The following is a 21,621-nucleotide window of genomic DNA, read 5'->3' as shown; positions in this document are numbered from 1 at the left end:
TTGTGTTCCCTGTCAGGACGTTCATTGGTGGTAGCTGGGAACCATCTAGTTCTTCTGGTCTCAGGCTGATGGAGTCTCTGGTTTATGTGACCCTTTCTGTCTCTTGGACTAATATTTTCCTTGTGTCTTTGGTGTTCTTCATTCTCCTTTGCTCCAGGTGGGTTGGGACCAATTGATACATCTCAGATGGCCACTCGCTAGCTTTTAAGACCTCAGACACCACTCACCAGAGTAATAACACTGATTTAAAGAAGGCTATCTAATACGATGGCAAAAGCCCTACTGAAAACTAATAGGCCTTTCCAGGGTTTAATAGAATTTCATCACTTAAGAAAACTTTCAGTAAGTCCTAATATTGGCCTATCTTAAAACAAAAACATTTCAGATACTTTAAACAACTTATACTACTATATTTTCAAGTCTACTATTTACTGAATTTTTTAAAATACTAATCCAAAAAATTAAGTCTTACCTGATCATTTAATTGCCGAATTGTTTTCTCTATATGTGGCAAAAGGCCCCGGAATGTGAATTCTTGTATAAATTGTCGAATTCTATCATGATCGGTAAGGGTTAAACACGCACCATGAGTTATTCCAGTACTTGCTTTCTTTGTTTCATGTGATGATGATGCAGATTTTACATGATCTGGGCCATCAATGCTGTTAGAACGGTCACTGGATTGGTCCAATTGAAGTGGGTGAGCTCTAAAGTTATTTGGTAAGCCATCTACTGAAAAATAGATCTTTCTTTTACTCTTACAATGCAAGAGAAAATTGTGATAATACTACCATACTGCTAAAGAAAAAGAAATAAGAATGTTTGAACTCTTAAGTATAATCTTTCTGTATAGCTTAGATGTCTAAGACACAATAACATTAATATTTTCCCCAGTAAAATTAGAGGGCTTGGATTAATATTCAGTATATGTAACAGAAATTTAAAAATTCATCTAAATCAAGAAATGAAGAAAAATACAGTTTTTAAATAATATAAAGAATTACTTTTAAATAGCATAATTAGGCCAGAAGAAAAATTATAACAAAAAATTTTTGGAACTCTCCCTATTCAAACTATACTTTTAAATACAGAAATAAAGCTCTCAAAATCATGTGAATTTTGGGAATAATCAATGTTGTGCATCACATGTTTCCTTGCTTTCTATAGAAGTATTTTAAAAAAGAAATTTGTACATTATTATAAAGCAAATTCTTAAATAAGAAAAAATCAAACCTAAATCACCCAATAAAACTTTCAGAACAAAAGTTAACCTGCCCACTAGCTTTTTTTAATGAAAATTTCCCCCATATTTTACCAATAAAGGTTAGCATGCTTTGATAACAGTGTACATGTTTAATCAAAAAAGAAACTTAGAGAAAGTATATCAAGACCTTTGACTTCGTTATCTAATCCATCCAATGAAAGCAAGTTACTATCAGAATTCTTATTTGAAGTTATAGTACAAGAAACATCTTCATATGATTCCTATCAAAATAAAATAAAACAGCATTAGAGACTATATTTAATCATTTAAGATCTCATCAAACTATTTAACAACTATGGTTGCTCTGATAATTGCTAGCATCATTTATTTTCTCCAGCAAAACTCTTTTCTTCCAGTCTTCCAAATTCTTAACTTCTTCCATGTATCTTACATGATCCACTCCAAATGGTTAAGTGCTACAGCTGATAACCAAAAAGTCAGCAGTTCGAATCCACCAGCTGCTCCTTGGAAACCCTATGGGGCAGTTTTACTGTCCTATAGGGTCACTATGAGTTAGAATCAACTTGACGGCAATGGGTTTTTTTGGTTTATATTCTTAAACTCCCTTTTACACTCAACCTGTGACCCTAATTCTCCTGATTTCAAATTAACTCTACCTCAGCTTATCCGTTTATATATGGTTAACTATATATGTGTCTAAGCAAGGAATAACAGCAGGAGAGATGAATTACTAGCATCAGGCAGGGGAGGAAAATAGGAATGGTACAGCATCTCCTTGGTCACAAACATGGTGTTAGCATGTTAGAATGAATTTTGAATATATCAAAGAGCTTTGGAAAAATATTCCATTCAATGTTTATTTGTACAAAGATATCAGCTGTTCAGTCAACGAGAAAACATAAACTAAAAATACCCAATCTACTACACAAACCAGTAAATATAAGGTATTCTGAGTGGCACGCTTTGTGGGAAATACAGAAACTAGAACTTAATCGGAGCAAAGTGACTAAGATAAGGAACAGTCTGAAACCAGCATGCAAAAGAGTTGAAGAAATTGGGTATATTTAGCCTGGAAAAAAAATAAAAGAGAAGATGGAACTATCCTTCTATATTTTAGAAGTTGTCTTAATGGAAAATCGATAGGACCAATAGGTATAAGAAATAGAAAACTTTTGGCTGATTTACTCAAACTGTTCAGTCATGGAATGGGTCACTAAAAGAAACTGAGTACTGTCACTACATGAGGTCATTTATAAGTTTAAAGGAAATTAAAGCATTAAATCAGGAGTATAAGTCTGATTGCTTTTCAACTATCCTACAATCTTGAGCTTTTAGGATTCTAAGCTACGGAATCTCTGGTACCTCTGTCTTCTGCTAAAGGTTCTCAAACTGGACTACCTGGCTTATATTCTCCTTCCCAACCTTACATAGCAGGGACTTGAATTTTTCAGTACTGTTCCTATTTGAGTGTGGCCCTGAAAGACCATTTCAAAAATAAGGCTCCTTCAGATCTAACTGGTTCTATCTCACACACTTTTCCCCAGCATTATCTTAAAGAAGTCATCAGTAATGAACTCAAGAATAATATCGAAGTATGTAAAATACAAGTACAGCACTATATCGGGATCCAAAATTCCATATCTAAGATCAAAAAAGGCAAATAAACAGATTATTAAATATTTATTCTAGAAGATTAAAAAATCAGATAAACTTTATTATTATAGATATCTTTTAAATATCACATAAAAAGTACATGATGTGGTTTCATTGTACAAAATAGATTTTCCATTTACTTAAGAAATCCCCCTTCTCAACAAAAACAGTCAACTCTTGATTATCTGAACTAATTATAGGAACTTTGCGTTTGCATATTACCAAGTGCCATACAATTCTATCTTAAAAGTTTGACAGAACTTAAAACTTTACACCCACCCATTTCAGCCAGCAGATATTAGTATTAGTCGAACTCTAGATTAACAAAAGAAGACTTAAGGAAAAAACAACACTCCCTGAAAATTCAAAAGGAAATCAAAGAAAAGTCAGAGAAAATAGCCCACCCACCTAAAAAGTATGAGCTCCAAAAGGTGGCCATAAGAACAGCATGTTGAAAATGAAGAAAGGCAACCCCAGAGCATGTGGATAATAAAGAATTGACTATAAGCATTCATAATCAATTAAATAAACAAGCCAAAAATTCTCTCAACATGTCTAGTCAGTCTAATTAAATTCTTAATGTGCAATCCACTTTTCATCATTTAAGAAAAAAAATCAATGAACACTAATACTATATACCTGAAAAAAGAACACATAAGGAATAACTGTAGTTGACTAAAAACAGTTTTTGAGCCACTGATTCCGAAACTAGCAAAACTGCACAAAGTAAATATTCATAATTGCACTAGTCAGACCAAGGCATAAGAAAATTCTACAGTGATATCATTGCGTGATAAAACTGAAATACAGGTTTTGTGGTTTGCTTCATTGTTGTTGTTTTTTACATATACCTGGTTTTGAATACTATTTTTCTGGAGATACTGACTCCAAGGATCTGGTATCTGTTCATCTGATGATCGATTAGATGTTCGAGAATTAATTTTAAGTAAATAGCAACCCTGAGTTCCGTATTTCTGTTTCATTTCTTCATAAATTGAATCAGCTCTAAAATTTAAAAAAATAGAAAAAAGTTTGTAGCAAATGGGGAGCAGACTTCAAGCAAAAGTAGATATTAAAATGCAAAAAATAACACCCAAAAAGGCCTAACGGAAAATAAGAGGGTAGAACAATAAAAAATTTAAACAACAGTCATGGTCCTAACTTAAATTTAGTTAGCTTGAATATCACCTTAGAGCAGAGTTATCCAAAGTATGTCCAATACTTTCAGATAACTAAATTTGCTGGTTGATGGAAGATGAGATCATTCAAATGATAAGACAATCTAAGAAGTAAACGGTATAAACTGGTGGTAAATGAAAACTCTTCCACAAAGCTGACCTAGTTTAAATAGGTATTTTCAAATCAATCAGCCATTCACTGTAAAAAAAACAACTGGAAAATATACATTCGAATGTAGATGTTAATACTAAACAAATAACAAGCTCAAGAAACAACTAACCCATATTTCACACATAAAATTAAGTTGGGTAAATAAAAGTTATAAATTTGTATAAATAACAGACATAACTATATGCCTACATGTACATACACTCATGGAACAACACAACAAACCCCTTGCTTGTTTCACCAATGATACCACTAAACTTAAGAACAACTGATCTAATACTTGAACTACCACTTAAATATTCTAGTTACAACTATTCAAAATGGAAGCTATGTATCATATTCAACTAATAGAAACAAATTTTAATAGTCAGTTTGAATTACTTTTATTTATATAGTACACTTTCTCCACCAAGCTTCTGACATTTCAAAAAATCCCAAAGGTTAGTACTCTTCCGAATATGTCTTAAACTCTGGTTTTATAGAAGAAAAATTATTTTTAAAAATGATGGCTTCCAGTCCTGAATAAGCAAAGCACTATTGAAGAAAAAGAATAAAGTAGGAGGACTCACACTACCTGACCTCAGAACCTACTACACAACTACGGTAGTCAAAACAGCCTGATACTGGTACAATGACAAATACATCGACCAATGGAGCAGAATTGAGAACCCAGATGTAAATCCATCCACCTACAGTCACCTGATCTTTGACAAGGGGCCAAAGTCCATCAAATGGGGAAAAGACAGTCTTTCTAACAAACAGTGCCAGCAAAACTGGATATGCATCAGCAAAACAATGAAACAGGACCTATACCTCACACCATATACAAAAACTAATTCAAAATGGACCAAAGACCTAAATATAAAGCCAAAAATTAAAAAGTTCATGGAAGAAAAAATCGGACCAATGCTACAGGCCCTAATACATGGCATTAACAGGATACAAACCATAACCATCAACACACACAAACCCCAGAAGATAAGCTAGATAGCTGAGATCTTCTAAAACTCAAACACCTATGCTCTTCAAAAGACTTCACCAAAAGTAAAAAGAGAACCTACAGACTGGGAAAAAATTTTTAGACAGACAAGTCAGACAAAGGTCTAATCTCCACAATCTACAAGAAAATCCAACACCTCTACAACAAAAAGACAAATAATCCTATTAAAAAATGGGCAAAGGAAATGAACAGACACTTCACCAAAGAAGACATTAAAGCGGCCAACAGACAGTAGAGGAAATAAATGCTTGCGATCACTAGCCATCAGAGAAATGCAAATTAAAACCACAATGAGATACCATCTCACCTTGGCATTACTGGCACGTATCAAAAACACTGGAAATAAACGTTGGAGAGGCTGCAGGGAGATCAGAACTCTTATGCACTGCTGGTGGGAATGCAAAATGATACAACCATTTTGGAAAATGACATGGCGCTTCCTCAGAAAGCTAGAAATAGAAGTACCATACGATCCAGCAATCCCACTCCTAGGAATATATCCTAGAGAAATAACAGCCGTCACTCGAACAGACATATGCACACCTATGTTCATGGCAGCATTGTTCACAATAGCAAAAAGATGGAAACAAACTAGATGCCCATCAACAGACAAATGGATAAACAAACTATGGTACATACACACAATGGAGTACTATGCAACGATAAGGGATAATGATGATCTGTGAAGTATCTCATAACATGGATGAAACTGAAGGACATTATGCTGAGTGAAATAAGTCAATCACAAAAGGACAAATATTGTATGAGACCTCTATTGTAAAAACCCAAGTTTACACACAAAAAGTAACAATCTTTACTGGTTACGAGGGATGGGAGGGGTGTGGGGGAAATACTAAATAGACAATAGATAAATGGTATCTTTGGTGAAGAGTGACAGTACACAGTACTGGGGAAACCAACACAACTTGTACAAGAAAAGGTCATGGAAGCTCCATAGACACATCCAAACTCCCTGAGGGACTGAATTGCTGGGAGGAGGGCTGTGGGGATCATGGTCTTGGGGAACATCTAGCTCAACTGGTATAACACACTTTACAGAGACAATGTTCTACATTCTACCTTGGTGAGTAGCGTCTGGGGTCTTAAAAGCCTGTGAGCAACCATCTAAGATACTCCACTTGTCTCACCCCTTCGGGAGCAAGGGAGAATGAAGAGAACAGGATACAAGGAAAAGATTAGTCCGAAGGACTAATGGACCACAGCTACCAAGGTCTCCACCGGACTGAGTCCAGTACAGCTAAGATGGTGCCCAGCTACCAGCACTGACTGCTCTGACTGGGATCACAACAGACGATTCTAGACAGAGCTGGAGAAGGATGTAGAACAACATTCTAACACACACAAAAAAAGATCAGATTTACTGGCCTGAAAAAGACTGCAGAAACCCCAAGAGTATGGCCCCCAGACACCCTTTTAGCTCAGTGGTGAAGTCACTTCCGAGGTTCACCGTTCAGCCGGGAATTGGACAGCCCGATAAAACAAAACAGGACTAATGAGGTACAGCAGTCCAGGGACAAGGACTAGAAGGCAGAAGGGGACAGGAAAGCTGGTGATAGGGAACCCAAGGTTGAGTAAGGACAGTGTTGACATGTAGTAGGGTTGTTAACCACTGTCATAGGGCAACGTGTGTACTAACTGTTTAATGAGAAACTATTTTGTTCTGTAAACCTTCATCTAAAGTGAGAATAGTAGCACAACTGGAAGTATGTAATCGATGTCACTGAATTGTGCATGTAGAAATTTTTGAAATGGTGTATCTTTGGCTATGTATATTTTCACCAAAAAAAAAAAAAAAGGTCGAGAAGGAAGAGGGTTGTCATGTCGTGGGGTTGTGAACCAATGTCATGAAACAATATGTGTACGGACTGTTTAATGAGAAACTATTTGTTCTATAAACATTCACCTAAAGTACAATAAAAAAACGAAAAGGAGAAAAAATAAATTATGGCTTCCACTCAGAACAAAGGCAAGAAATGATCATTTAACAACATATTCTACATGCACTGAGATATCAGTTTGAAACAAAAGAATAATTTGAGCCACACCTTGAACCAAAAGTCAAAATAAGCTCAAAGCCAAAAAGTAAAATTTCTTTTAATATTATTTTAATTTTCAAGAATTTATTTTAATTTTAAAGAGACATTATTCACTTATCCCACAGATAAGAAGGAAATGTTTATGTTTCTGAGAATGTGAAAAGCATCAAGATTAAAACTATCAAGTGACAAGAAGTAAAGAGTGAAAAAAGCAGTACTTATAACTTGTAAGCCACAGTAAGGCAGTGAAAATTTAGAAGAAAACTCGGAAGGAGAAAAGGAAAAGAAAAACGAGAAATAATTTTATATAAAGTAAGAAATAACTGCTAAGACCCATAGGTGTAAAAAGACAAGTTCTTTTGTACAAAGATTATAGTAAAAGAAAGTGAAAGAAAAGTTTGGGTAAGTATATGAAATCTAACATAAACTTAGCTGTTAAATGTAATTCTGGAATAAAAGACAAAGTTAAATGCTTTATTAGTAAATTCAAAGTGTAATAAAATTTTTACTTTCTTGGGTAAAAAAATAAATCCACAATTTAAACATCTATATCCAAATTAATGTCAAATCATTTCATTTAACAGGTAGGATGTAATTAGCTCTGTTGTTAGGTGCTGTTGAGTCAGTTCTGACTCACAGCAACCCTACATACAACAGAACAAAACAACAGAATTAGCTCTAAACAGATATATTTGACAGCAGGAAAAATTTTTTTAATTAAAAAAATAAAACTTACCTCTGTTCATCGCCTGCACTTACATCATGTAAAAGTACATAATATTTAAGTGTATTTGGTATAAACCACTTAGGGTAGGAATATTCACTGTTGTGTTGAATTCGATGCTGTTCTTGTGACAGCTTTGAAAACTGTTCCACAGGTTCAGCTTCACTAGAAGATGTTACCAACATACCTTGTATACCATATTGTTAAGGATATTACCACTTTTCACACAATGATAAATATTATCCTATTAAAATAAACTTTAAGGACGTATTTTCTCAGCTTAAAAAAAAAATCTGATTTTGTACGTTTTCACTGCAAGCACAAAATAATTCCTCCAACACTCCAAGGTAATTCAAGGTTCTAATCTTAATCTTTTGTTGACTTTTTTTGCATCCTTTACATATTCAATAAAGAAATCTATAAAAATAAAAATGCTCAATGCCAAAATTATACAACTATCTGCTGAATCTTGCTCCTCTCCATTCCATCTCACTTACTTTCTAACTCTCAACTTTTCTCTGCAACCTCGTTAAGAAAGCTGAAAGTCACAATCATCAAAGGAGGTTAATATCCATAAAACAAATTATTTTTTAAAAATGTGTTTTTAAATATAAGCTTTAGAATAAGCCATTAATTCTGAGGCAATTAGCAAAAGCAGTTAACATTGGCAGGTTGTATTTTCTCTTTCTAAAATGGTTTAAAAACTTATTAAGCGTGAAATATTCAAGCTACAGGAAAAAGAATAAGGAAGACCTCAGCAGTCTTAGTTTGTAATCAAAGATAAATTATAGTCATTCTGTATCTAGGATGCCATTTAACAAAAACAGTAATAATAACAAAAACTTGACATATCAATAAAAAATAATTTCTCCATTTTCTATATCCTTCCAGTAATTTTGCCTTCATTTAACTATTTCTGAGATTAATAACTTCGGTAACATTTGGTTTTAAAAAAACATGAAAATCAAAGGATACATGCTAAATAGTGGTTCAGAAATTCATGATCTGATGCTGGCATCGACTGAAGAAAGGTATCTCTATAAGATTCAAACCATGGAGTAGTAGCTAAAATTAACAATATATAAAACAGTTAAAATTTCTTATTAGAAACAGACAAAATTTCCAAAACATGTGAAAGATAATCTCTAGCAGTAAGCATTTTTCACCATGCTTTAAGATATATGTAGAATACAAACACATATATGTGTACATATATCTATATGTGTGTATAATCTTTTAAGCCACATATACATAAACATATTCATAAATGGGAGTACATATATTTGCAAAAATGGAATTGACTTATTCCCAAACATACAGTGTGGTCCCACAACCTACTTACCTATTAATGCTTAAAATATCACCTACATGAGTAAAAAGATTTTAGACCTTAAGTTTTGTGCCCCCTGCCACCAGTAACATGGTCATAAATAGCTCCTTTTCATAAACGTTATCACTTCAAAACAATGGTTCTCAACCAAGGGTAATTTTTGACCCCTAGGGGGACATTCAGCAACATCTAGAGGTATTTTTGGTTGTAGGTGGGGGAAGGGATTGCTAGTAGCATCTAGGGGGAAGAGGTCAGGAATGATCCACAACAAATAATTATCCTGTAGAAAATGTCAGAATCTACTCAAAGGCCACTAACAACTATTCAAAATGTCAACAGTACTGAGGTTAACAAATCCTACTTTAGAATCTGAGCACTTGAGTATGATTATCAACAAAGCCTCTTTAAATGGAATTTCAAAGCATACTTACCTTATTAACCAACTCGACTTGCTACAGCGGTGTACGTATTTTCTCTTTTTGCACAAATGTGATTCTTAAAACGTCAACTTTCTCTTGCTCCATGCTAAGCATTTTACAACTATTCTTTTGTTTTCATTTGAATTTACTCATTTCACTAGCTTTAAACAGATTATCTAAATCAGTCTTACTATAAATGGACACTCCATTTTCCTAGCTATTTGGGCTGATTACCAAACCTTGTATCCTTTTTGTTTTCATCTTAATCACTGAAAACATAGCAAATGTATTCTTTCTGCTTTATGTTATCATACCACATGAAACCACTGGAAAAATGCGGGGCGGAGAGGAGAAAAGGCACTCATCTTGACCAAATAGCATATCTAACCTGGTGTCATATATACAAAAAATTTTAATTCCAACAAATGCCTTATGAGAATGATTCATATATTGAATTGATTAGGAATGGTATTACTGTAACAATTTCCAGTTCATTGCTATAGATGAGGAAAAACACTCCCAGAAATATTATAATCTATATGAAAAGTAGAAAAATTGGACAATAAATGACACAAACTAGTTGGTATCTGTTATAGTATGAAACTAATTTTCTCAGCAACCAGTTAATATGAATCTCCATCCAAAATCAGTTAACATCAGTCTCTGTTTAAAACATTAATGTTTATTTTCCTTTAGTACCAAACCAAAAACCAAACCCTCAGCCACTGAGTCGAGTCCAACTCATAGCAACCCTACAGGACACAAGAGAACTGCTCCACAGGGTTTTCAAACAGTGGCTGGTGGATTCAAACTGCTGACCTTTTGGTTAGCAGCTGAGCTCTTAACCACTGTGCCAACAAACCCATTGCTGCTGAGTCGATTCCGACTCACAGCGACCCTATAGGACAGAGGAGAACTGCCCCCCAGGGCTTCCAGGGAGCGCTGGTGGACTCAAACTACTGACCGTTTGTTTAACAGGCAGCCGCAGCATTTAAGCACTGTGCCACCTGGGCTCCTATAAAGAAATGAGGTCTTCCAAAACTGCTATTCATTGCAAGATTATTTATAATAACAAAAGACTAAAGACTACAAAAAAAACCTCAAATGTCCATCAGTGGGGAACTGGTTAAATAAACTATGCTACATCCATAAAATGGAATACAATGCAGCTGTAACAGAAAGGGGAAAATACCTATATATTGCTATGAAGTGTTCTTTGGAATATAGTGTTAAGTGAAAAAAGCGAAGGCAGAAAAGTATGCATTTCTGTGTTAAGAAAGGTAAGAAAATATGAAGAGCCACGTACATGTCTACTTATATTTTTAAAGAGAAATAGAAGAATAAATCTGACTAAGGGAGAGAAGAGAAATAACAAAGGGGAAGAATGGACATACATAGAAGCTAGATTTGCTGAATGTTCCCTGTATTACAGTTTTCAGTTTCAAACTATATAAATGTTTTATATAATTAAAATATAAAATAAAATAAAAAGCAAAATACACACACATACACAAGTTCTTAAATTGAAATAATGTTTTAAATACTGGTGCAAGAATTAATGGTGCACTGGGTACTCAGCTAAGGATATGAGGGGCAAAGGAAAAACTAAAAAATATATATGGTAGAAATGGATTTTATCCTTCAGATGGGTCAAATTCAGGCTCAGAAGTTTTCCCCTCAGCCACTTGTTCCCTCGAGAAGCTAAGAAGTTCTCCTTCAGAATTCTTATTAAATGTCAATAAATCAAGGGCAAAAAGAGGGGAAAAATAGTATCTTTTTAAAAAAACTTTGTTATTTAAAGCAAAAGACTTAATATTTAGTGATAATTCTCTTTAAAATTCTCTTGTACTTGTCTTTTGTGCTCATACCCCTTTCCATCCCTACACGTTCTTTGTTCGAAATTGAACCTACAACCATATTATCCTACTAGTTAAACTTTCTCTATGTAGAATATACTTCGTAAGAAAGGGTACTGCACTGATAAAAGCTAAAGATTCACGAGAATTTTTCTTCTTCTGCAAAGAGCTTACAAAACTCAGTGCTCTCTCCACTCTTCTTTATTCCCTTCTTAGGGCCAGTAGCTCAGGACGCAGTTACGAGTACTCCCAAGTGATATCTAACGAGAGCTGCCATTCAGTGAGCCAGACTTAGAACAACTCTGGTCCTTGTCCTCTGGAAACTAAAGATACTTAAACCCCAAATCTGAAAGTGGAAAAGACTGGATCTCCTAAGCATAAATATCACCTGTTAATCACATATTTTCTCTTCCTAATCATACACAAAAGCTAAAAGTGCCAGTAAATCACTATTCATACTAAACAAAAGAGATCTAAAAAATATTAACACAAATTCGAAATAACTTTAACACAAATGATTAAGTAACTTAAGATAAACAGTAGTAGATATTCCAAAACTTAATATATTATCAGAATGAAAACATGCAAGGGAAAGGAATTAAATACTTAAGTAATTATTTAATTCAATAAATGTACAGTCCCAAAGTCAAAAATATTTGACGCTAAACACTGTGATTATCAGAAAATATGTTTTCATTCAGAGCATCTTAGAATATGAAAGCTAAAATAAACCAAGAACTCATAAAATTTATGAGCATTCTGCAAATCACAAGACATTAAATATGAAAGAACTAGAAAATACCAATTTCCTGTATTTTTAACAACACCCATGAGAAATGTTCTTCACGACACTATTTCCACTCAGGTGTTTTTAGAATCACCTAATGATGTTGTTGTTAGGTGCCATCGAGTCACTTCTGACTCGTGGCGACCCCATGTACAACAGAATGAAACACTGCCCAGTCCTGCGCCATCCACACAATCGTTGTTATGCTTGAGCCCACTCGTTGTAGCCACTGTGTCAATCCTAATCACCTAATAGTTCTTATGAAATGTGAGGAAGAGGCAGGAAGTAGATGAAAAGCAGACAAATAAATACCATTTCCCTTTTTGATCTACATTTCGCTCACGTTGTTGCTACTGGATACTTTCATCTGAAAACTCACAGACTGAGATTTCCATATTTAATCAATTTCATAATCAATTTCACCATTACCATTAGAGTCTAAAGCTGGGCTGTCCAATAAGGTAGGTAGCCATTAGCCACATGTGGATATTGGGCACTTGACAGGTCGCTGATCTGAACTGAGATGTGTTAAGTGTAAAATAAAAAATTTTAAAGGCAGTATTAAAAAAAAAGAATACAATTTTTAATTGATAACTTGTTGAAATGATAACATTTTGTATGTATTGGGTTAAATAAAATATATTATTAAAATTAATTTCACCTGTTTCTTTTCTGGTCTTTGCTGTAGATACTAACAGTTAAAATTACATATGTGGCTCACATATTTCTACTGGACAGCGCTAGTCTAGAATGCTGCTGTTTCACTGGATTCATTTTCTGGTTTGTCTAATAATTGTGAAAAACTGCCTTCCTGTCAATTTTCTTTTCATTACCAATGTAAGCTAAGACTTAAAAATTCTCAGTCCTTAACTGTATTCAATGAAACAACAACAAAAAAAAAAACAAAGGACAACAGTGACCATGACTACAATGATGGCATCTCCAGACTTCTTTGATACCTTACTTGAAAGATGGTGCAATACTTTGGGCAGTGCAAAATTAAAACTGAAGGACGATCAAAAAAATCCACTGCTGTCAACTTGATTCCAACTCATAGTGATGACTTATTTCACTGCCATCATCCTTTCAGGCAATTTCATCACTTTGCCACTTTCTTACAGTTGGGAATAATTGATACTGATAACTAACTCTTAGGATGATGAAATAGCAAAATACGTCAAGATATTGGAAAAAAGTAAAACACTAAGCTCCTATCTTGCACTAGCCAGCCACCTTTTAAATTGCCACTTTTAAAAAAAATGTTATTTATACTTTTTGCTCTTAAATAAAAATTTAAGAAAATTAATGAAATAAAGAATATTTTTTAAATCCTCTAAAGTACTGTTTACCACACACTAGTCTCTAAAATATCATATTTTACAGTATAGTATCAATTAACATAAATGCAGTCAGAAAAAATATACTAGTATAACAGACTTAAGGAAAAAAAATACATTCTTCTATTTTATCAAAAGAAAATTCAACCCAAATTATAATAATTGAAGGACAATGTCTGGATTTAATAAATAATATTTAAATCAAAAGTAAACAGGACAGGTAATAGATGATAAGACAGATTTTAAAAGTCAATCAAGCATCACCAGAGCTCCCTCTTTTTATAAAAATCAGACACACATGCTAATTGGGACAAATACTAAAAAGTAGTAGCTGAGTGGGAAGGAAAATAATAGGCAAGGAGTAGAGTGAGAACAATCTGGAAAACGGAGACCACCACAAGAAATACCTGTACATAACGAGGATTCTTTCAATTCCATCAATGTGTCTTTCCAATTATTGTACCAAGGAACACTAGCTTTAATTGACCCATCTGATGAAGAAAATATGGCACTGTTAAGCTAGGGTGATGAGGTAAATATATAACATGTATTTCTGAGACAGAATGGGTAAAAAGTACGCTGAATCACATCAATAGGAAAAACTAGAAGCGTGCTTCTGGACATATAGAGAATTAGTACCTTATTTAAAACTGACAGAATCACTTTTTTAAAATCTCCAAAGAAGATCATATTATTCTGTTACAAAATTTTATTAAAATGAATTCAGTACTTCATTATATATTCACAGTCTTCAGAACCAATATAAAAATAAAGCTGTAAGACTAAGAAGTTCCTGAAAACAACCAAACACTTTGAGGGAGAGAGTAGCAGGGAGGGGGGTCTGGGGACCATGGTTTCAGGGGACATCTAGGTCAACTGACATACAAAGTTTATTAAATGTTCTGTATCCCATTTTGGTGAGTGGCACCTGGGGTCTTAGAAGCTAGCGAGCAGCCATCTAAGATGCATCAATTAGTCCCAACCTACCCGGAGCAAAGCAGAATGAAGAACACAAAAGACACAAGGAAAGTATTAGCCCAAGAGACAGAAAGGGTCACATAAACCAGAGACTCCATCAGCCTGAGACAAGACGAACTAGACGGTGCCTGGCTACCACCAATGACCACCCTGACAGGGAACACAACAGAGTGACCCTGACGGAGCAGGAGAAAAGTGGGGTGCAGAACTCAAATTCTAGCACAAAAGACAAGACTTAATGGTTTGATTGAGACTGGAGTAACCCTGGAAGACACGGCCCCCAGACTCTCGTTTGCCCAGAAATGAAACCATTCCCGAAGCCAACTCTTTAGATGAAGATTAGACTAGACTACAAGACATAAAATGATACTTATGAAGAGTACGCTTCTTAGCTCAAGTAGATGCATGAGACTAAATGGGCAGCTCCTGTCCAGAGGTGAGCTGAGAAATCAAAAACAGACAGGAGCTGGCTGAATGGACACAAGAAATCCAGGGTGGAGAAGAGTATGCCGTCACATTACAGGGAGAGCAACAAGGGTCACAAAACAATGTATAAATTTTTGTATGAGAAACTAACTTGAACTATAAACTTTCACTTAAAGCACAATAAATAAATAAATAAAAATAAAGCTGAAGAAAGTCAGATGTTAAACTGCTTCTGGCATATAGTTTAGGAATTCATCCTATCTGGGATTCTTTTCAAAACCTGTCTAAAGAGTTTAGCTACAGTACTGCCTTCCCTGCTTTTAAAGGCAAAAAGCACTCAATCCTTCCTTATGCAGGGATGTTGAGGGACCTGAAAATGAATGCAAGCAATATAATTTGATAAAATAATTCTTCACAACCAAATCATGACCCCATTGTTCTTATAAATCTACCTACCAAACTACTTTAATAGACTGCTTACAGACCCACCCACCTCCCAGTCCCACCCTCACATACACAGTATACAGATAATCAGACAGCACATTTGAGAATCTTTCTCTGGAGAAGCTAAACGGCCCCAAAGAAAAGAACTGTAAGTACTAAAAAACTAGGCAACCCTCAAGCCTATTCACAGCCTCAACACTCAATAAAATAAAGAAGTCCACTTGTTGACAAGCATTTCCTATGTCCATTTAGGGTTTGAGTATATCACTCTGAAATATAAAATAATGTCAAAAGCTCACCAGACATTTGAGGGACGTTTCTAACATAAAAAAGAGAATAAAACAAACTAAAAAATAATGAGAGGAAAAAGTACAGGATAAAAGAAAACTTAAAAACAAAAAGAAGCCAACAATGACAATTTTTTAATATCCTTAGAGTTAAGATACCCTGCCATGAAACAAGAACACCACCGCACAAAAAACGAAAATCCAGAAAAAAAGGAAAAGTCTTTAAAAAAAAAAAAAAAAAGTGATGGCCAAAACTAAAACTTCAAGAGAAAGGCTGGAAGGTAAAATGAAGGCTATCCCCCATAAAGTAAAACAAAAGACACAGAGATGGAGATGGACAATAGCATAAAAAAAGATAAGAACATTAGAGGATCAGCTCAGGAGGTTCTACAACCAGCTAATTAGGAGTTCCAGAAAGAACAGAGAAAACAATGGGAAAGAAATTAAGAAATAACAAGAAAATATCTCAAAACTAAAGGGCATTTGGGAGCAGATTATCAGAAAGGGCTTAATACAATGAGTGATAAAGGCATCCACTGGGCCCTATCAACATGAAATGTCAAAATAGCAGGGATAAAGAGCTTCTAAAAGCTTCTAAAGGTTACAGAGATAGGAAGATATATATCAAAATGGCATCCAGCTTCTCAAGAAAAATATTGGAAGCTGGAAGAAAGTGTAACAAGTCTAAGAGAAATAATTTCTAACCAAAATAGACACAGCAAAGCCCTCGATCTTGTATTAAAAAAATAAGAACATTTTTAGATACTCACTTCTTAAAACTTTTACCTTCCATGTACCCTTTCTCTGGAGGCTGCTGGAGATGTCCTTTACCAAATTAAGGGACTACACCAAAAAAGATATAAACAACTGACTACACGGCAGAGAAATAAAGGGAATCTCCAGGATGACAACTGTGGAGCAGGCCTTGAACATATTGGAGTGGAACAGTGTTTCTCAACCTTTATTTCATTTTCTCCCCCCAATGAGTCTTTTGAGACATATTTTTCCTAATCACTCCCCTCAAAAAAAATTTTTTAATAAGATCACAGACACATTGTGTATCTATTTACATACTGTAGCCCTTTAAGACAGCCACAATCATTGTAATATCTAAGATTTTTTGCCCCTGGAAGAAACAATTTTCACTCCCAAGATACTGTCCTCACTGAGAATACATGGAGTAAAAAGAGAGAAGACTTCTGGAAGGAAATCTTCAGGAAAGAAATGCTGACAAATGGATTATCCAATAATCTATCAAGTGGAAAATCCCATTGAGAGGCTATAGGAGGTATGAGAGACTAACAAAAGACAAAGAAAACTGAGCAAGTTGTTTTTAAAACGCAATTATTAACCCCTGGAAAAAAAAAATGCTGCATAAGAAAAGACTGAAAGCCCAAAATTTGGCTCAGCCTGAAGAAGTGAACAATAGTCGTAATATTGTAAACAGTGAATATTAACATTTATTGAAAATTACATTAGGAAGATGGAGAAAAGTGAAAGTGGTGTAATTAGGCTAAATCTTCATCAACCATAATAGAAGGCAAAAATAAAATTTAAAATTAAGACAAAGACAGCCCTATAAAAATATTTCTTAAAAACACAAAATAGAAAAGACAGTCTTTTTAACAAATGGTGCTTGCAAAAATTGGATGCCCAGCTGCAAAAAAATGAAACAGAACCCATATCTCACACCATACAAAAAGACTAACTCAAAATGGATTAAAGACCTAAGTCTAAAACCAAAAACTATAAAGATCATAGAAGAAAAAACAGGATCAACACTAGAGACCCTAATACACAGCATTAACAGGATACAAACCATAACTAACAACATACAAACTCCAGAAGATAAGCTAGAATCTTCTAAAAATTAAACACTTATGCTCATATCGAAAGACTTCACCAAGAGTAAAAAGAGAACTTACAGATTGGGAAAAAATTTTTAGCTATTACAAATCCAACAAAGGTCTAATCTCTAAAATCTACAAGAAAACCCAACACCTCTACCACAAAAAGACAAATAATCCAATTTTAAAATGGGCAAGGGAAATGAACAGACACTTCACCAAAGAAGGCATTCAAGTGGCTAACAGACATATGAGGAAATGCTCCCAATTACTAGCCATTAGGGAAACGCAAATCAAAACCACAGTGAGATACCATCTCACCCCTGCATTACTGGCATAAATCAAAAAAACAGAAAATAACAAATGTTGGAAAGGCTGTGGGGAGACCAGAACTCTTATGCACTACTGGTGGGAATGCAAAATGATACAACCATTTTGGAAAATGATATGGCGCTTTCTTAGAAAGCTAGAAATAGAATTATCATATGATCCAGCAATCCCACTCCTAGGAATACATCCTAGAGAAATAAGAGCCATCACATGAACAGACATATGCACACGCATGTTCACTGCAGCATTGTTCACACATAGAAACAACCTAGATGCCCATCAACAGATGAATGGATAAGCAAACTATGGTACATACACACAATGGAATACTATGCAGTGATAAACACCGATCATGAATCTGCGAAGCATCTCACAATATGGATGAATCTGGAGGGTATTATGCTGAGTAAAATAAGTCAATCACAAAAGGACAAATATTGTATGAGACCACTACTATAAAAACTCATGAAAAGGTTTACACACAAAAAGAAACAATCTTTGATGGTTACGAGGGAGGGGAGGGGTGAGGGTGGAAAAACACTAAATAATCGATAAATGGTAACTATGGTGAAGGGTAAGGCAGTACACAATACTGGGGAAGGCAGCACAACTTGTTCAGGGTAAGGTCATGGAAGCATCATGGACAAATCCAGACTACTTTAGGGACTGAACTGCTGGGCTGAGGGCTGTGAGGACCATGGTCTCAAGGAACATCTAGCTCAATTGGCATAACATAGTTTATAAAGAAAATGTTCTACATTCTACTTAGGTGATGTGATGGTTAAGATTGTGTGTCAACTTGGCTGGGCCATGATCAGTGTTTTAATGTAATCACTCCCATAATTGACTATACCGTGAGTAGCCAATCAGATGAAAGGGAATCTCCTTGGGGGTGTGGCCCACTTCTGTATATAAGCAGACGTTCTGGCTTTTTGCTCTCTCTGGATCCTGCGGCTGCTTCCTGTCGTCTCATCTCCCGTTCTTGGGACTTGAGCTGTCAGCTTATCTGCCAGACCTGGGATTCGTCGACCTGCACAGCCTGTGAGCAGGAGCCCTGCCTTCCAACCTGCTGATCTTGGGCTTGCCAGCTTCTGCAGCTTTGTGACTTGGGAGAGGCCTCTACCCTGATCCACGGACTTGGGACGTTCTAGCCTCTACAATCACGTGAGCTGTTTCCTTGAAATAATCTCTCTCTATGTATATATATTTATACACTTTACTGGTTTTGCTTCTCTAGAGAACCCAGCCTAAGACATTTGGTATCGGGAGTGGTTCTAGAGAAACAAAATTGTAAGGATGAGTTTTCTAAATTGGTTCTCAAGTCTGGGTAGTCATAAAGATGTTGATGACTCTGCTTCCAGCAGTACAGAGGTCACTGCTAGTCCATGGAGCAAGGTGGTGCTACAAACATGCAAAATATCACCACCGGTAGACCAGGTATTGGTGAAAGGTGAGGGTCAGGGTGAACACATGTGTGATATCTTTCTACAGCTTTATCAGAATGAGAAGTATAAGAAAGCTGGGGTTTGTCCTACTTTCGCTAGACAAACTGGGGAAGGAAAGAGATGCACTCAGGGCTTCCGAGTCAAGGCTCAAGTGCCGCATACATGGCCTCAAGGCTTCCACTTGTGGTTTCAAAGAAAGCCTTAGTTCTTGTAGTAACAGAGCTGAAATTGCTGAAAACCAAACCCAGAGTCTTATTGTAACAGTGGCTGAATTACAATGCCAGCTCAATTGCAAACCTCAAGAGGTGTCTGAAGTTAAGGTAAGGGCATTGATTGGGAAGAGATGGGATCCTGAGACTTGGGATGGGGACATATGGGCAGATAATCAGGAAGCTGGGGACACTAAGCCCGTAAATTCCATTGAATCACTCCTGCCAGCAGAACCAGTCCCATCTGAAGAGATTACTTCACGTTTGTCTGCTAAACCACCCTGCACGGAAAAACCATTAGGCCCTCCACTCCTGTCTAATGAGATTAGCCCTAGCCCAGCTATCTCTAAAGAGCCCTTGACTGAGTCATTGCCTAGAGCATCGCCTGAAGCAGATGCTTTACAAGATAATGCTGAATGTTCTCAAAACAATTCCACACTACTGATTCTGGCTTCTAGACCTATAACTAGGCTTAAGTCCCAGCGAGCCCCAAAAGGTGTAGTACAAAGTATGACCCAGGAGGAGGTACGCTACATTCCAAAAGAACTACTTGAGTTTTCTAATATGTACAAACAGAAACCTGGGGAATATGTGTGGGAATGGCTATTAAGGGTGTGGGATAATGGTGCAAGGAACATAAAGATGGATCAGTCTGAGTTTATTAATAAGCACAGACTGTTCATTCATGTTTCAGCTAGAGAAGTTAGGAAAGGATCTAATAGTTTATTTGGTTGGGTTGCTGAAGCATGGATTATGAGGTGGCTGACACTAAATCAAATTGAAGTACCTGACCTGCCTTGGTATACTGGAGAAGAAGGTATCCAAAGGCTTAGGGAAATTGGCATGCTGGAGTAGATTTATCAAGTTAGACCCACAGACCCACACATGGGAGTGTCCGGAGGACACACCTTTTACCACAACTGTGAGGAACAAATTTGTGAAGGGAGCTCCAGCACCCTTGCTGCTGTGATTGCTATTTTATGTAAGTCAGATTTTACAGTGGGAACTGCCCTAACTGAATTAAGACACCTAACTACAATGGGGCTGACTGGACCCCGTGGTAGTAGGGGCCAAGTGGCTGCGCTCAATCAACAAAGACAAGGTGGGCGTGGTTACAGTAATGGACAGAGGAGTCAAAGCAGTAATCAGAATAGTCTGACTCCTGTGGACTTATGGTGTTGGCTACTTAGTCATGGTGTCCCTAGGAGTGAAATAGATAGGAAATCTACTAAATATTTACTTGATTTATACAAACGGATGAATTCTAGGTCGGGTGGACAGCAGTCTAACTCGGATTGCCAGAATAGAGAGTCACGGTCCCTCAATCAATTCCCAGATTTCAGTGAGTTTAAAGACCCACAACCCCTTGAATGAAGGGGAGGCTGGGTCCCCTTAAGGAAGGACTCCAATACACTGCCAAAAATTTTTACTGTTCATCTTTCTCCCAGCCTTCCCCCAAGGGACCTACGGCCTTTTACGAGAGTGACTGTTCATTGGGGAAAAGGAAATAATCAGACTTTTCGGGGATTACTGGATACTGGCTCTGAGCTGACACTAATTCCAGGAAACCCAAAACGTCACTGTGGCCCACCAGTCAGAGTGGGGGCATATGGAGGTCAGGTTATTAATGGAGTCTTGGCTCATGTCCATCTCACAGTAGGTCCAGTGGATGTCCGAACCCATCCTGTAGTGATTTCCCCAGTTCCAGAATGCATAATTAGAATAGATATACTTAGCAACTGGAAGAACCCCCACATTGGATCCCTGACAAATAGAGTAAGGGCTATTATGGTAGGAAAAGGCAAGTGGAAGCCATTAGAACTGCCCCTACCTAGGAAAATAGTAAACCAAAAGCAATACCGCAATGCTGGCGGGACTGCAGAGATTACTGCCACCATCAAGGACTTGAAGGATGCAGGG

The 21,621-nt window shown here is 36.1% G+C and overlaps 1 protein-coding gene across 10 annotated transcripts in view; it reads right to left on the bottom strand.

Annotated features, from left to right (window-relative positions):
• The window catches only part of TRAPPC8 (trafficking protein particle complex subunit 8), a 134,874-nt gene that overhangs the window by 97,860 nt on the left and 15,393 nt on the right, over positions 1-21,621 (bottom strand). For 4 of the 10 annotated variants that reach the window (XR_002825685.1, XM_023741183.1, XM_023741187.1 and 1 more), the window contains exons 3-8: positions 14,143-14,226; positions 8,982-9,071; positions 8,019-8,193; positions 3,730-3,883; positions 1,392-1,485; positions 473-732 (exon numbers count right to left, since the gene is read on the bottom strand). Coding sequence is in view for 9 of the 10 variants with exons in the window: in XM_023741183.1 (XP_023596951.1) it covers positions 473-732; positions 1,392-1,485; positions 3,730-3,883; positions 8,019-8,193; positions 8,982-9,071; positions 14,143-14,226 (857 nt within the window). In the remaining variant the exon portion in view is untranslated. The remainder of the gene's footprint in view (positions 1-472; positions 733-1,391; positions 1,486-3,729; positions 3,884-8,018; positions 8,194-8,981; positions 9,072-14,142; positions 14,227-21,621) is intronic. The other 6 variants (XM_023741184.1, XM_004386891.2, XM_023741185.1 and 3 more) reach the window with 6 other exon arrangements.

The sequence above is a fragment of the Trichechus manatus genome, unplaced genomic scaffold (genome assembly GCF_000243295.1).
Source record: "Trichechus manatus latirostris isolate Lorelei unplaced genomic scaffold, TriManLat1.0 scaffold00175, whole genome shotgun sequence".
In the NCBI taxonomy this organism is placed as follows: domain Eukaryota; kingdom Metazoa; phylum Chordata; class Mammalia; order Sirenia; family Trichechidae; genus Trichechus; species Trichechus manatus.
This window is presented reverse-complemented; position numbering and strand designations above follow the sequence as displayed.